A 12,087-nucleotide genomic window follows, 5' to 3' on the forward strand; every position below is an offset into this window, starting at 1 on the left:
CTTCAGACGTCAGCCTTCCTGCTCCTCTGATGCTGCTTGGCCTGCTGTGTTCATCCAGCTCTACACCTTGTTATCTCAGATTCTCCAGCATCTGCAGTTCCTACTATCTCTGAAACAATTCCAATCCCAGAATCATGCCTGTATAGTACTCATACCAGAAAGAATTTCCTTCTCTTTCAAGGCCGAAGGACTTAATTTAAGTGCAGCTTCAATTCCCTGCATCTGATAATCTGTTCCTGGAGCCCTCACACAGCCGAGCTTAGACCATCTTGCTTCAAGTAACTCCAACAGGGTAGTAACCAAGCATTCCTGGTCTGAAAATAAACTCCTTACATGGGAGGTAATCAATTTCTTAACAGTTTTAAGCTATCTCCCTTCTTTAGAAGCAACTGTTTTACACATCCAGTTTCAGCCATGACTTCTGCAAAATTACCAAACTGAAATCCAAAAGTCTTTTCTAAGCTACGGCGTTTCCTCCAATCCACTGAAAAAGAAAATCAATCTCTGATCTTCAAAACTCGAAGTCTAATGCAAAACTGTTCATATTCTTCACTGTATAACCTCTTCCAATGAAACCAAAATTCCATTAATGAAGGAACACACACTCATATTGTTTTTAAAAGAAATCACCATGGCTACAGAAATACTTACAAACTAATCATTAAACTCTTTCAGACACACTGATCAAAACCCGCTAAAGGTAGATTTCCTGTAATGTGACAGTTGTGTTCTTGCGTAACCTCACCCTGTAGAAAATTGCATTATAGGGAAATCGCTATGCCTGTACAGTAGAAAGCTTACGTTATCCAAACAATGTCCATTATTCATCAATCGCGTTACAGCCAATTTACATTAATGAAACACACGTTATAGCAGAACTATCCGTACTGCAAATCTAAACTCTATACCCACCCTTGCAAAGTATGGCTTACATTACAAATTTGATAATGTAACTTCTCATATGTTGTAATGAAAATAAACCTAATGACAGGTAACAGGCCTTATACACAATATGGATGCTGTTAAATCTCAAAAGTATTTGCAGCAAAAATTAGTCTTGCAAACTCAATAAATAGTTATTGCATGCTATGTACTCACCATCGGGGCTGAAATCCCAGTATTTCTCTTTTTAGCAAACATTGACATAAACAGAGCTTGTGTTTCACCACTTTGTATTTTTTACCCTATTCCTTTGACTGCTACAATTAGCAAAGACAGTAACTTTTATCCTCCGTGTATGGAAATGTGTTATTTTTATCATGTTGCTAAAATAAGTTATATATTTTTAGCTGAAACAGCATCTGCTTCATCATATGATTTACCTTGTAGAGAATAGTTAGCTCAAGAAAATACTTCTAACATTCCTTACATGAAGCAAACCACGTGATGAAACCTATAACTTCAACTAAAAATGCATTTTGCATTATGAGAGAATAACACCATCCTCGTCGCATTTGGGAAATTAAAATTTGTTTTTTATCTCTGATACAATTTATAAAAGCCGAAGAACAACAGAATAGTAAAAGGCCATTCAGGTTCTTAAACCTGCACTGCCATTTCAAAAGATCATTGCTGATTTGCTCTAGGTCTCAACTCTTCTTTCATGACAGCTCCTCATTGGCCTCAACTGCTCGATATTTCAAAAATTCTATCCTACTCCTCCTTAAAGTAATCTTAATAATGTAACCTCCACAACTGTCTGAGGTAGAGAATTCTACATATTTAATAATCTTTTGAGAGAAGAAATACCGTCGTATTTCAGTTTTAAATGAGTGTCCCCTTACTTTGTAAGTACGTCCTATATTTCAAGATCCCTCCACTACTGGAAACATCTTCACCCTATTCACCCTGTGCACCCGTCAGAATCTTGTACATTTCAAGAAGATCACCCTTGTTCTTTGAAACTCCATTCATTCATAGGTCTAACCCGTTTAGCCATTTGTGATATCCGTCAACCCAGGAACCGGCCTAATAAATCTCTTTTGAACTTCCTCCAATGCTAGTATATCCTTTCTTAAATAAGGACCAAAACTGTACACAGTACACTAGCAGCAGCGTTACCAACAGCATGTAAAGTCTCCTATTTTTAAAATACAACTCCCAAGCAATAAAGGACAAAATTTCAGATGCCTTAACTACTTGCCGATCTGCATACTAATCATTTGTATTTCACGCCCGAGAACACCCATATCACACTATACAGCTTCTATATGGAGTCTGCCACCATTGCAGTACTCAAATAATTAGGTACATTCCATTCCTCTTTGTTTCCATAAACACATTTGTCACTACATTAGCATTAGATTTCTCTATGCTGTGTTACGATAAAGTGGTTAATCCATGGATTTGAAACTAGTTAAACAGCGTTCTAGGAACGGCACCTAGAGGGATTTTAGGCTTTGAAAGACAGTGTACATTGAAAAGTATTTGCTTCCACTACGGTTCCATACAGCCCTGTCAACATCGGAAAACACTCTCATGCAGAATTGTTTTTGTCCTTCTGCTTCATAAAACAGACATCAGCCACTTCTCGGAGAATGAACAGCACCAAAAAGAATGAATGAGTGAATTGTATTGAAGCAACAATTTTCACTGGCAGCATTCTTTGCATGAAAAATTATAATACCATTTTTTAAAAATAGCACCTCGGTGCTCAAATCCTAACTTCAGTTTGAAACATTGTTCCAAACAGGTATAATTCTATAAAACGCATTACAAAACAAATGCAATGAAGCCTTTTTTTCCCTAGTTGTGTGACGTGGGCATTACTGGCTTTATGTTGTCCATCCCTAATTGTTGTGGAGATGGTGCCATTTCAGAGGCCAGCTGAGTGTCAACCACATTGCTGTGGGTCAGGAGTTACATAGAGGCAGACAAGGTATGAATAACAGATTTCTTTCCCTGAAGGACACTAGTGAACCAGATAGGTTTTTCTGACAAACAACAGTGATTTCATGGTCACCATTAGACTCTTATTTCCAGATATTTATTGAATTCAGATTCTGCCATCCGACATGGTAGGATTTGAACCCGAGATCCCTGAACACTGCCTGAGTTTTCGGATGCAATAATTCCATTAGGCCATTGCCTCTCCTGATAATAAGAAACCTCCTTAACCACCATTTGATTTGCCGTAATTTACCTTCTTCTGTTTCGTGCAGGTGTATTGCATCTTTCCCCTGAGAAATGGTGTTGATTTGGTCGAGCTGAGGGAGGTCGCCTATTAGATGTCATCTCCCATGGTCGCATTGGTGATGAGGGAGCAGGAGATACAGCTGTATATTCAAAAAATGAATGGGAGAGGCGTTGACGCTTAGGACTTGGGCTTTCTTCACTCTACATTAAAATAAGAAAAAGAATATTATTATAACTTTTCCATATAGACGCACATTATAGTTCCCTTATTAACCTTCAGAATATACCATGGAGATCTGATCTAAAGTTGGTATAAAGTTAACCTTCCGTAGACACTGGTCCCTACTTTTAAGGGAACATGGAAAAAGTATGGGGATAAGTTAGCTTGGAAACCTGAATATTTGAGGAACTTGGGAGATGCCGCTGAAATTAACTATGAAATCTCATTACTGTTTATTTAATTTCTGATCCCCACCTGCTCAGATTGAGGGCTGACTGGACGTAGGGAAAGAAAGACTGTACCACAATTGAAAAGAACGGGGCTACAATAACAAAGCAATTAATTCTTTTACAGGTTTGAATCCACTAATAGGAATAGAACTTACACAAAACATGTTAAAACAGAATAAATGGCTCAATGTTCTTGTCATGGTTTGGTCAATCGATCATACCTCATGTAAAATGCTTTACTGAAGAAAAAGGGTAATTTTTGTTAGCCATTCCCTGTTGTTTGCCAAAAATTATTTCAGAGTGTTTGCAATTATTTTGTGCATTATTGGTATGAAGGGAGCCAAACTGTACATATTTGGCAACTTTTTCCAATTAGTAAATATCTAGTTGATACCTTAACTTTGCACATCTCATTCTCTCAACAAAGATTTTGCCAAATAAAGCAGCACTTAGCCGGTTGAAACATTTGTGGAACACTACGTGACAGACTTTTAAACTCTGCAACAATCCTGACCACCAGAAGATATTGTTTCACCATGCATATGTGCTAGTGTTCCTCACTTTTTCTTCCAAGTTAACGTGTTTGGCAGTGCTGAAACATCTTTCCAACAACAACACTCTTTGGAATAGCTCCAAAAGTTTGACGGTGTTACACAATTTTTATTTACAAATTTTAATTAAGAAAAAAAAAAGCTATTGAGGAAAGCTTTAGCAAAGTATGGCATGTTATTCTTCCTTCCGGATTCATCTATTTTTAAACTACATTTCATAAAGGTTTTCATTGTTATGTTTTAACTGAGTAAGGTGACACCTAACATAAACTTTGAAAGTTTAAAAAAAATTTAAAATATTCCAAACATCAGTGTAACTGTTTACCTTTCAAGTTATTAATCAGCCCAACTCCAATTTGCAACTGGAATTTTTGCTAACTAAATAAATATTGGTCACTATGTGAAAGTCTCTATTTTCCCTTCGAGATCATCTTAAGCTTTAAATGGGTTCTCAGGTAATTCCTCCATAAGTCTATCTTCCAAGATACTGGATTTAGCGAAAACCTGCACCTCAGAGATTTTCAGAGCTCATTTTAATTGGCATTCATGGGGCACACACAACACAGCTGGTGGGAAGGATGCTCAGAATATGCTGGAGGGGAGGATGGGAGACAGAATGTGAGATTGGGAAATGGGACTTGGTGGGGAGGGGAGGCAGGTAATCACATAGAGACCAAGTACTGGTCTCTTACTTGCAGAAACTGTAGCAGGTGTACTAAGGGAGCAAGGGGAAAATTCTCCTGTTGCTCCCGGTCCACCAGCATTACTGGAAAAACATCTGCTGTATCTGGTAGATCCTGTTTTGTTTTGCAGCCAGGTTTCCTGACTTCCAGAGGCCCAGGGAACCTGTGCCGGAGGAGTTAAACCTAAATGCCTACTGAAGTCTGAGGTATGGAGCCTTTCTTAAATACTATAACTATGGATCTCGCCCTCAAAAGTGTGTATTTTGACCAATTTCAAACTCATCAAGATAGATCCAGAAGAGTATTGACAGTAGGCTGGATTTCCCATTTTTAACAGTTTAACCCTCCTTTCTCCCATCATTCTCTATTCCAACCATCTTGCCCATCCGAAGGGGGATAAAATTAGCCACGAGAACGTAAAGCATATCTCTGGGTCAGAAAATGCAAAACTACTGGCAGATTTTAGAAATGTAAAATACAAAATAGAAAATGCTGGAAATACTTAGCTGGTTTGGGACAGCATCTGTGCAGAACGAAATAAAATTAACATTATAAGTCAATTACCTTTATCAGAACTTGGAAAAATTAAAAATCTAATAGACTTCCACACTCAACACTTTCAAGATCGTAAACACCACTAATTTTAGCCTGTCCCATTACTGCACTGTAATAACTTCAGCTAGAAATCCAAAATCTGGCAATTTCTGTTGGATGCTGAAGAACAAAATTAGGTAGGCATTAATACTGAGGATAGGCTTTCTAACATTAACCTATAATCCAAAAATTAAAGGAAAATCTGGAAATGACTTGCTTCATCTCAAGTTTCCTGAAGTAGGCAGGAGTACAATATAACCCTTTTTGGCCTGTATTGTCATCCCAGCATCACTGCCACCAACCACGGTGGCTCAGTGGTTAGCACTATTGCTTCACAACGTCAGGGACCCGGTTCGATTCCACCCTCGGGCGACTGCCTGTGTGGAGTTTGCACATTCTCCGTGTCTGCGTGGGTTTCCTCTGGGTGCTCTGGTTTCCTCCCACAAGTCCAAAGATGTGCAGGCTAGGTGAATTGGTCATACTAAATTGCCCATAGTGTTCAGGGATGTATAGATTAGATCGATGGGTCTCGGTGGGATGCTCTGAGAGTCAGCGTGGACTTGTTGGGCTGAAGGGCCCATTTCCACACTGTAGGGATTCTATGATTCATATTATGGAGTGTCTCTTGTGCACTTTTCACTCTTCCCGAACTTTCTTTGCCTTTGTACTAGATGTTACAAATTTTAAGCATCTCTATTTGTTCTAGTTCTGACAATGTCACTGACCTGAAACAACAGTGAAGATACTTTGCTGAATTGTGAAAGCAAGGTGCACACGTCTGAAAAACTGAAGCCTTATTCTTGAACTGACTGTAGGATGCATTAATTCAAAAAGAGAGCTAAAGGGACTAAAGATGAGGTGTAGAAGCATCAATTGCCAAATCCGATATCAGCAGTAACACGCCTTTGAGATCCAGTAGATATGGGTGGAATGGGGTGAAAGGAAGTAGAGCAGGATGGAAATTGTTCATCAAGTTTACTTTCAACTTTGAGGCTTTTCCCAGTACTAATTCTGCTGTTGGTTATCTCCAAGTCAGGGTCAATGCTTGTGATTAACAACTGTAAACTTCTGGGAAAGTGCAGGAATTCAGGGCATCACAGGGAATTGCTAGAGACATTAAATGTAGGGGTTTTGGGCAGCATTTCTCTTCCCACTGAAATTTAACAATTGTGTGCAAGTGTCACGCGTGCTGCGCATCAGGACTTGCTCAGTTTCATTGCAGCATTTCACCAATTAGGAGGGGGGAGGAAAGACAGAGAGAGAGAAGACAAAACTATACCAAATATCTGCTTCGCTGAATACATATGATGATGGTGGACTCAAATATAAGCTGAGGGTGTGAAGTGTGCAGCAATCTGTAATAAAGAAAATAGGACTGGGAACAGGTAAGGAAATAGGGAGAGGGGGGAGAAATGGAGTCTGCCATAAGGCAAATGGAAATTAACATTAATTTTGAACCTCATTGGGCAGACAAACTGTATACTTTGCAAGGATTTTTTTTTGAAGATTTTTCAATGGCTATATTTGAGTTATAGAAACTGCATTTTGGTTTTCAGGAGCTCCTTGAAGGTAAGGCAGATTAGAAACCCAACTACTCAAGCAAGCAAGCATTTGGAAACGTGTCCCATACTTCTATTACAGGGTATTAAAGAAACAGGAGACTCGTTACAGACATGTGGCAAGGAATCTAACTACAATTGAACAGTTTCCTTCATTTGCCCTCTGCACCTGCAATTTGATTTTTTTTTGAGTAGCTGATATTGTAGTTAACTCAAAGCCTGAAAGGAAAGGGTCTTCTGGATTATCTGGACTCCCACTTATCAAAAATAAAAAAAAATTTACATGTGCACAAAGACAAAAAACAGCAGACCCAGCACAGTTCCTTGTAGCACACCGCTGGTCACATTTTGCCATAAAAAGCAGAATCAGGCTGCTAAACCAGATTTGTAGCTGAAAAATGAGGCTGGTATTCTACAAAACTTCCATCTTGTAAAAATCTCATACAAAAAATTTATAATTAATTTTATATTAATAGTCTTCTCTTCAATAACAAAACTTAAAAGCATACTGGAGTAAGTGAAAAAAATATAATTTTGACTCTTTAGGTAACCTGCAAATATATCTTCTTAAAATTATATTTTCCCACTGAAAGCATTTAAATGTCAGTGTTCACAAAAGGGCAGACTAAAAGATAATATTGCTCTGTAAATCACCTATGCTACTGTTAGTGCTAGATGAAGAATTGAGACCAGTACTGTGACACTTGACAGAAGAATTTTCCTGTTCCCTTCAAGCAGTAAAATCACAACATTATCCTTTCATGAAGTAACACTGCAGACTGCTCCACATTTGGTTGAATCATGAGAATTCAAGTGCATTATCCATCAATACAATCCAGCAGTTGCTATGAAGTTTATGTTTGGTGGGTAAAAATCAGCTACATTTGATCATAATTTTCCCAAGCCAAAACTAAAACTAATGATTTTTTTAAAGTAGTGTTCTGAACATTCAGTTCATGGTTCATGTGCTTTCAGATATAAACTTTAATTACTAATATTAAAACCAATAGTAGAAATGGGATAAACGTAATTGAAGCACTGTGAAATGCACATAAAAGGTTGGGATCATGTTGGTTTAAGAGGTTAACAGCTAGAAAGGTTAAGGTAATTGAAATGTTGGGCTTTAGTGATTGTGATTATTATAAAACCAACGGCAATTCAGAAGGTTACCCATATTTATTTAACAGAATCAGAATTGAAGAGATGGAGCTGTAAAAGAGCAGGTGAGATTACTTAGCTGGAGATGTGGTGTCTGCAAATCTGGCAGCAATGGCAGTTCAGAAGGAACTAAATTATCTTAAAAAAAACAGTAATCTCAGTCGAAGGACAGCATGGAGGAGACTAAATCATTGTGGACATGGGTAGATCTTAAGGTTCTCTAGTTTCAATTTACCTGGGTACATTTGTGCTGGGAGAATTTGGTTTAGTTTGGACCTGGAAGAGTGATGAAGCAAAAAGAAGTGGCTTTAGGTAGCACAGATATTGCTGCTGTTAACAAACTCCAGGTGTTAGAACTTAGGTGTCTCAGAGATTAGAGGTTTAAAGGCTGAAAAGACAACCAGGGAGTTACTGATAGCCAAGAGTGGGATAGAGAAGATCTGTAGCAGTATTTGCCTGATGCAATGAAGAAATATTGGAGTTTAATGAAATTCAGTAGTAGTTCAGTGGAACTAGCCGTTTGATAAAAGCCAACATTGTGCCTATAGTTAGATGCTCAGGAGAAGTCTTTGGAGTGCTGGGGAGACAATTTGCAGGAAAAGAACAGTCATTAAAGTGATCAATATTGGAGAGATTTTGAGGGACTGTCTGTGATGTGATCAATGACAGTTTCTGTCAATTCATATTTACCTCACGTTAATCCTGAATGGTAGAGTTTTGCTGAAAAAGAAACCAGAGGCCACAGATTGTATATGTGCAGTGATCTTATGATTACTGTATAAAAACATTATGATTGTCACAGATATTAGATTCAATCCAGATCCCACATAGAAAAACACAGGTATACCAAGTGCAAAGCACTCTCACAGTCCATCGCATTTGTATAAAAATAAAGATTTGAGCAACTTAGAGTGCAACTGTTCCTCGATCTCCAACACAGTCATTTGAAATAAATGAAGAGAAGCAGCTCCTTCTTTTTGCATGTTGAGTAGAATCACCTGTGACTGGCAGTACCCACCATAGCACAACTGGAGGTCAACTCTTCTTTCAAGAGATCAGCGACTTCAAAGTGAAAAAGAGATGTAAACAAAGAAAAGTCCATCATATCCTCCTAGGTCCCCACATGTTCATTTAGAAGTAAAGTGCCAGAGTTATTGTCACAGCAATCTTTTTTGTTTGATTAATTATTTGAGGGTACAGCTCTTCATTAGAAGAAGAGTTGAAATGTCTAATACTAGGGGGCATGCATTTAAGGTTAGAGGTGAAAGTTCAAAGGAGACATGAGGGGCAAGTTTTTTTTTAAACACAGAGTGTGGTAGGAGTCTGGAATGCACTGCCAGGGGTGGTAGTTGAGGCAGATACGATAAGGACATTTAAGGGACTTTTAGATAAGCACATGAATATGCAAGGAATGGAGGGATATGGACCAAGGGCAGGCAGAAGAAATTAGTTTCATTTGGTGTCATGTTTGGTACAACATCGTGGGCCAAAAGGCCCATTCCTGTGCCGTACAGTTCTAAGATAAATTCCAACTAAAATTTGAAAATGGCTTCAAGTGTCTCAGTCGCTTTCAATGAAATTTAGCTCATTAGAGCAATAGTAGCAAATTGCTCTTGGAATATACAGTTAACAGATGGCAATGGACATTCATGTCCATTGGGCCAGGTAACTGCATTGTTTATGTAAACAAGTATTGGCAAATATTTCTTTGAGAAATTAATATATTGAGAACAGAAAGTAAGTTAAGAAAGAAAACTGGGGGGAAAAAAAAAAATCAGGATAACAAAATCAGGATATAAAAAGGTAAGAAAAAGAGTCTCAGCACATTTCTAAACGGTTCTGACCAACATCTTTAAAGCGTAGTCAATGTGGTAATGCACAAAATGCAACAAAAATTTTGCATAGCCACTCCCACAGATAATAGTGAGATAAAATGTTCAAGTAATTTGTTTCATTGGTGTAGTCAATTACCAGAAGGCCAGACCACTACTCCTTCTCTTTGCAATGTCATATTTCATGACCACTCAGCGACTTCAGTTTAACATGGAACTGATAGGCAGCACTTCTGACAGTGTAGCACTTCCCCAACACTGCACTGGAGTGTCACCCTGCATTAGGCTTCTGGAGTGGAACTAACATCCATGCTCTTCTGACTCCAATGTAAAATTGCTATCAATGAGTTAAGGGCTGATACCATGGTCTCAAATCTAATTTTGACTTGGGAGTGCTTTTTTGGATTAAGTGAAGCATCCTGTGATTTAACCAGCCTCGAAATTCACAGTGACACGCATTGTTATATGGAAAATGTTAGGTTCGGAGGCCTAAACACCTAACTGTCACAAAGGCTAGCAGGTATTCAAGCCAGACAGCTGCCACTGTATATCTTCTTTGATAAGTAACAATTTCAAAATATCTGTACAACTTGAATTTAAGCAACTTTGTTTCTTAAGTGATAACCTGAAGAATATGTTGGGCACCTCCAAACACAAATATATTAGCCAGCCTAAGGCCAGTCATATCAATCCACCAAATTTCTCAATTCCTTTTGATGCACAAATGAAAAGATAATGCATATGAACATTACATATACATTGTGGGTAACAGCCAGTGGTTCCACATTCTGTTCTAAAGGTGGATTAAGTAATATTTCACATCTTTTCTTGTGATACATCCAGAAACAGTTTTAAGCTGCAAGTCAATGAAATTGTTTACACAAAATTCTTGCCACTATATAATTTATGCTCATAATAACTCCAGATTCATAGATTCAGCTTAACCACAAGCTGACACAATGATTGTTATTCCATCATCTGAGGATTAGGAGAAGATGAGAGCACACACACACAAATTACATGCATAAATGCTGGATATTGTGTCATATTTCAGCCTGCAGGGAGTGAGTGTTCCCTTATGCGCGTCGCTTTTGGCAGTAAGCGCAAGAGAAATCCTGCAGTTATAAAAATTATGCAGGAACAATCTTAGTCAACAAGGATACTGTATTAGTCATCAACATCTCAAGCTCTATAGAATAATTCTGTAACTTCATAATCAACACACTTAAGAAGTTTAAACAAGTCATATCATGCTCTCTGCATTGTGACATCCAATGTGTCTGTGGCAAAAGCAAACTTGCACTCCTCATTCTCCTCAGACCTGTCTGCAGCCTTTTACACAACTGATCACACCATTCTATTCCAAGCCCTCTTCATTTGTTGTCCAGCTAGGTGGATCTGCTGAAATATGATTCCATCTAATCAAAGTCAGAAAATCTCTTGCAAAGGCTTCTCTTTTGCTCGTGCATTGCTACCTCTGGCTTCCCCCAAGGATCCACCTGTGGTTCCCATCATACTCATCCACATGCTGTTTTTTGGCAACATCAAGGTACAATGTTAGCTTTTACATGTACGATAATGACACCCAGCTTTACTTCATCACCGCCTCACTCAACCCGTCCACTTGCTAAGTTATCAGCTGATTACCTAACATCAATCCTGGATAAGTAGAAATTTGACCAATTAAACACTGGAAAGATAGAAGCAATAGTTTCCAATCCCATCTCTCATCTCGGTGTCGTATTGAGATAACTGAGTCTGGTCTCAACCTCGACATCACACTTTATTCTAAGATGAACTGCAGGATTCATGCTCATGCCCTCCTTAAAACCATTTATTTTTACCTACATTACACTGCACAACTTCACTAGTCTCCGTTCATCCACTGAATCCTCATTTATGCCTTCATCACCTCTAAATGCAATTATTCAAAAGCATACCTGTCTGATCATTCATGTAAACAACAATCCACCCAAAACTCTGTTGCCAATGTTTTAATTCACAGGAAGTCACGGCTCCTACAATGACTCCCGGTCAAGAAATGCTGATTTTAAAAATTCCGATCCGTTTGAGCTGGGTGTAGTCATTTAGAATTTTGTTTTTAAAAAAAGAGAAAGCAGTGGAA

The 12,087-nt window shown here is 38.3% G+C and overlaps 1 protein-coding gene across 1 annotated transcript in view; it reads right to left on the reverse strand.

The window, feature by feature from the left end:
• Positions 1–12,087, reverse strand: part of LOC125480950 (E3 ubiquitin-protein ligase RNF38-like) — an 85,882-nt gene that overhangs the window by 18,516 nt on the left and 55,279 nt on the right. Inside the window, exon 2 of the mRNA XM_048619609.1 lies at positions 3,143–3,336. Within this exon, the coding sequence (XP_048475566.1) occupies positions 3,143–3,336 (194 nt within the window). The remainder of the gene's footprint in view (positions 1–3,142; positions 3,337–12,087) is intronic.

The sequence above is a fragment of the Rhincodon typus genome, chromosome 3 (genome assembly GCF_021869965.1).
Source record: "Rhincodon typus isolate 14 chromosome 3, sRhiTyp1.1, whole genome shotgun sequence".
Lineage (NCBI taxonomy): Eukaryota > Metazoa > Chordata > Chondrichthyes > Orectolobiformes > Rhincodontidae > Rhincodon > Rhincodon typus.